The following is a 4,333-nucleotide window of genomic DNA, read 5'->3' on the forward strand; positions in this document are numbered from 1 at the left end:
TATCTTTAAAGGATGTCATTTTTACGCCTTTAACAATACTAAACCTTACAGCCTCTTTACAACTAAAATCCCATAACTTGTTAGAAGTTTAATAAAAGGAGTTTAGCGAATGGGTGTTTCGGGAGTAGTAACAGCATGTACTAATACTAATTTTTGTCCGAATGACCTAAGTAAAGGAAAGGACGAACAGATTAACGTCAAACTTGTGTCATAAAATAACTAGTCCAACTTAATTAAATGACATCGAATAAACAAAAATCACATAACGCAAAATGAGCAAAAAATGCATACGGTGAAAACATAAGCAGAAAATTATCATATCATTTTTCTATATTGCATCTTCGAACATTTAACATAACATTTCCTTATCTAATACTTGAGGTCTACTAACCTGAAAAAACATAAACGGACAAAGCCGTGGACCAAACCTCTACATCGACCTCAACGACCAACCTCGACGTCAAGCTCAACGATATCAGACCGGAAGCGACGAGCACAACCCAACGACGACCTCAGACGGACTGTGCGACGACAACGAAGAAATAGCGGTCACTGGGCACGCGAATGGCGACTGTATAATCGCTTGGTTGCGATGGGATTGGAGGAGAAGGGGTGGTTGTTCGGAGAGTGGTCGACACTGCTACGGGTGGTTGGTGCCAATGACGACGTGAGGGAGTCGGGGGCTAGTTATAGTGGTTTATGGGTAGGGTTTTTTCTGGTTTTGTTTGGACGTGAGGGCGTGGGCTGCTGGTTTTTCTGGCTAGTTGTGGGTGTTCGACGGGTAATGGTCGACGATGAGGCTGGACGATGTGGAGGGAGCTGGTAGCGTTGGGTAGGTTTGACGATGGTTTAGGGTGTAGGACTGGTTGGTTTGGACAGTAGTCGACGAGCAATGGTCGACGGAGTGAACTGGACGGGATGGACGGAGCTGAGTTGGTGTCGTCTGGACGTGGAGGAGTCCGGACTGGTCTTTGGTGGAAGAGTGGTGGTTATCGGAATTTTTGGGCAGTGGTTAATACGGCTACTGGTTCGGGCAACAATGGTGGTTCACGGTGGGAAGGTGTCGACGAAGGTGGCTGGTGGTTCGACGGTGGTCTTGAGGCAGCTGGTTGGGTGTTTGTCGACAGTGGGGGTGCCGGGGAAGGTGACGGGATGGAGAGGGAGTTGTTGGTCGCTAGGGTTTTTCTTCTTCTTCTTTTTTGAAGAAGCCGATCTACAGTTCCCTCTCCAAACTTTTTAATCCCCTTTCAAAAATTTTCAGTCCGTGTATTTGTGCCCATTTGCCCAGAAAAATGAGCCCCACGCGTGGTGGGGTTCGAGACTTATGTCCCCACGCGTGGTGGGGTTCCCCGTGTACGGGATTCCGTCCGTGTGTCCCCTCATGTGTGGTGGACTCGGATTATTATGGGTTAGGTCCGAAAATTAGGCCTAAAAGCGGGTAGTTTGAACCCGAATTTTATTCTTTTGCCCGGATCCGAGAATAAGAACACGACGTTGCTTACTAATCCTATGTAACAAAATAACTACAAAAATAAGACTAATATTTAAAACAAAACTATATCTTTTTTAATATTTTTTCAAGATTTAAAATAGCTACAAAATATCAATAAAACTATTTTTTAATTTTCGTTTTTATATAAAGGTAAAAAATATAAAGTAATATTTTTTGTATTTTTAAGAAATTAAAATGACTACAAAACCTTAATAGAGTTATTATTTTTTGTAATTTTTCGAAATTATATAAAGTACAAAAATAAAGTGCAATTTTTGTATTTTTCAAGTTTATGAGAAATACATAAACTAAAATTTGTATATATATTTTTTGTAATTTTTCTTTTTGCAACGAAATAAAGTAAAAATAGTTAAAATGGCTATATTAGACCCAATTACATATTTATGCTAAAATAAATGTGAAAATCCTCGGGGAGGGTCAAAAATCACGTGCTTACAACTATCATCGACAGTCAACACATCCGAGTATTCAAAAACTCAAACTCATAAGACCTCAAAAAGGCATCCCCTCGATATAAAGGTTAAGGTCATCATACTCGGGAAATAACCTTTCGAACAAGTTCGAAAGGTTATCAGGAAATAAGTCTAAGAGACATACCTAAAGGCTATGGCCATATTAAAGACTACGGTCATATAAAAAGGGTACGGCCAAAATAATGTAGCTCGGAGACATCCGACTTCCGCCAGAAATTAAAGGCCTTCAAACACTTTGAAAAAATCGATTAAATCAGGCTATCCTCGGCAAAACCAAATGATAAAGGGCTTCGATAAACTCATCCCTCGAACAATTTAAGGGCTTCGATAATATCAGCCTTTGAAAAAACCTCAAGAGGTATTCTATTATGTTTACACAAACAAATTACAAATAAAATTCCAATCCGTTGAACCTTCAAAAAACCCAATGGGTACAAAAAACACATGCTAAGGCATAGAAAAATTGCCACTAAGTCTTTTAGCCGAAAAGAGGGAAAAATTATAGCTACTTTAGAGGCCAAATTGGCCCAACTTAAAGAGCCTAAGGGCCAGAATATATGGGGTTCGAGACCTTGCTCTCACTCAACTCGGATTTAAGAGTCCGTACATCCCGAGCTCGCATCAGATCAATTTAAGATTAGCTCGAGGATTAACAAATACTTTAAGAGGTATTATATTGATCAGTGAAAAACCTATGGGTTTATTATGTTTTGATTCCAAACCAATATTCGGACTAATCATTAGAGTTATACAACCAAATTCTTCACAAATGAAGAAGGAATTCGATACAAATCAAAGATGAAGCAAAGAGATCCTTTTATATTTATAAGAGGTGCTTACAAAAGATATTTACAATACCCACGAGGGGTCCTTGCACAAAAACACAAAAACAAAAATAGAAACCTAAATCTACTCTGGGGCCACATCTTCGGCAGCTGCATCTTTGGGGGTTGCGTCTTCGGGAACCTCCTTCTTGGGGACTCCATCTTCATCTTCCTCGCCCTCGGAACCGCTCACAGCATCTTCGTCATCAGAAAAGACAAGAAACCTGGCATCGGTTTCCAGTGCCTTTGCTTGGGCTATCTCTTCAGTGAGGTCAAATCCTCGAGCGTGGATTTATTCAAGAGTCTCCCTCCGGTCTTGGCACTTGTCCAAATCATTACTTCATTTTTTCCGGTTGGAGGCCTCCCTTAGCTCAGCCTGGACAGCCTCGGCATCCCTTAAGTGTACGGCGATAGTCTTATCAGTCGTAGCTTTCGTCTTCTCAACTTCAGCCTTGGCCTCTGCAACCTCGGCCCCGACTTTGGCAAGACTTTCCTCTAGCTCCTTAATCTTCTTGGCTTGGGCCAGATTCTTCATTTTTTTACCTCGGAGTTGTGCTTCAGCCGAGGCCAGTTGGGCTAGAGAAGCCTTTTTATCAACAGCGAGCCGATCCATGTTATCTTTCCATCGGTGGCAGTCAGACTTGACTCGATCGACTTTGATTCGGAGCTTCCCAATCATTTCCAACTTTTGCTGAAGCTAAGACATCGAAGTGATAGCCTCCGCAGTAAGGCCAAGAAGACCATACTCCATTAAAATCACAATTACCTGCTCATCTAACTCGGCCTCATTTTTTCGAGCTTTGGCCAATTCAGTCTGAAGGTCCTTGAGCTCCTCCTTCTTTTGGCTACAGAGGAGCTTCAGGGCCTTCTCTTCATCCAAATACTTCTTGAGCTCGGCTTCGCATTGACTTAGTTCGGCCCTGAATTTAATGATGGCCTACACATGAAATGAAGACATGTCAGTCAAAGGAAGGGGGGAAAAGAAAAAATTACAACAATATAATTTAGATTTTACCCAAGAGAGGAGACGTTGAGCCTCTTCGAGGAGGGTGGATGCATCATTAAGGTCAGCAGCAGCATCGACCCCGGTGAAGCAGTCCCGGAAAGGATCTTCTCCACCGAGGACTCTGCTCGGATTAGGCACTTGCAGAGATTGGGCTTCCTTTATTGCCTCCTCGGAATATGATGGTAGAGGAGGAGAGTGACCCATTGTCATGGCCCCAAGCTCTTCACTCGGGGCGCTCTGATTAACTTCGGCTCTACCGGAACTTGCTCCCTCCAGCATATTTGTTGAAGAAGGGGGAACAATCTCGACTGCAGGATATTCGGGGACTGTACCTGAGTCTCTCTTTGGAGTCTCCTCACCACAAGGCAAGGTCTCTGGTTCGGAGGGGTCGGCGATTTTGACTGGTTTTCTGGTTCGAGGCACCACGCCGATTCTTCTCCCTCATTCTCTTCGCCCTCAAGGAATGGATGGCAGAATCCAACTTCACGTGGATGATCTTCTTCCTTGATTTTTGAGA

General features: G+C 42.8%; 1 protein-coding gene across 1 annotated transcript; it reads right to left on the bottom strand.

Annotated features, from left to right (window-relative positions):
* Positions 1 to 3,150: 3,150 nt before the first annotated feature.
* LOC138882697 (uncharacterized) lies at positions 3,151 to 4,020 on the bottom strand. The gene is made up of 3 exons (XM_070163311.1): positions 3,826 to 4,020; positions 3,577 to 3,747; positions 3,151 to 3,507 (listed from the first exon to the last, which is right to left on the bottom strand). The coding sequence occupies exons 1-3, from the start codon at positions 4,018 to 4,020 to the stop codon at positions 3,151 to 3,153; spliced, it is 723 nt and encodes a 240-aa protein (XP_070019412.1).
* Between the last annotated feature and the right edge of the window lie 313 nt (positions 4,021 to 4,333).

This window comes from Nicotiana sylvestris, chromosome 12 (genome assembly GCF_000393655.2).
Source record: "Nicotiana sylvestris chromosome 12, ASM39365v2, whole genome shotgun sequence".
In the NCBI taxonomy this organism is placed as follows: Eukaryota; Viridiplantae; Streptophyta; class Magnoliopsida; order Solanales; family Solanaceae; genus Nicotiana; species Nicotiana sylvestris.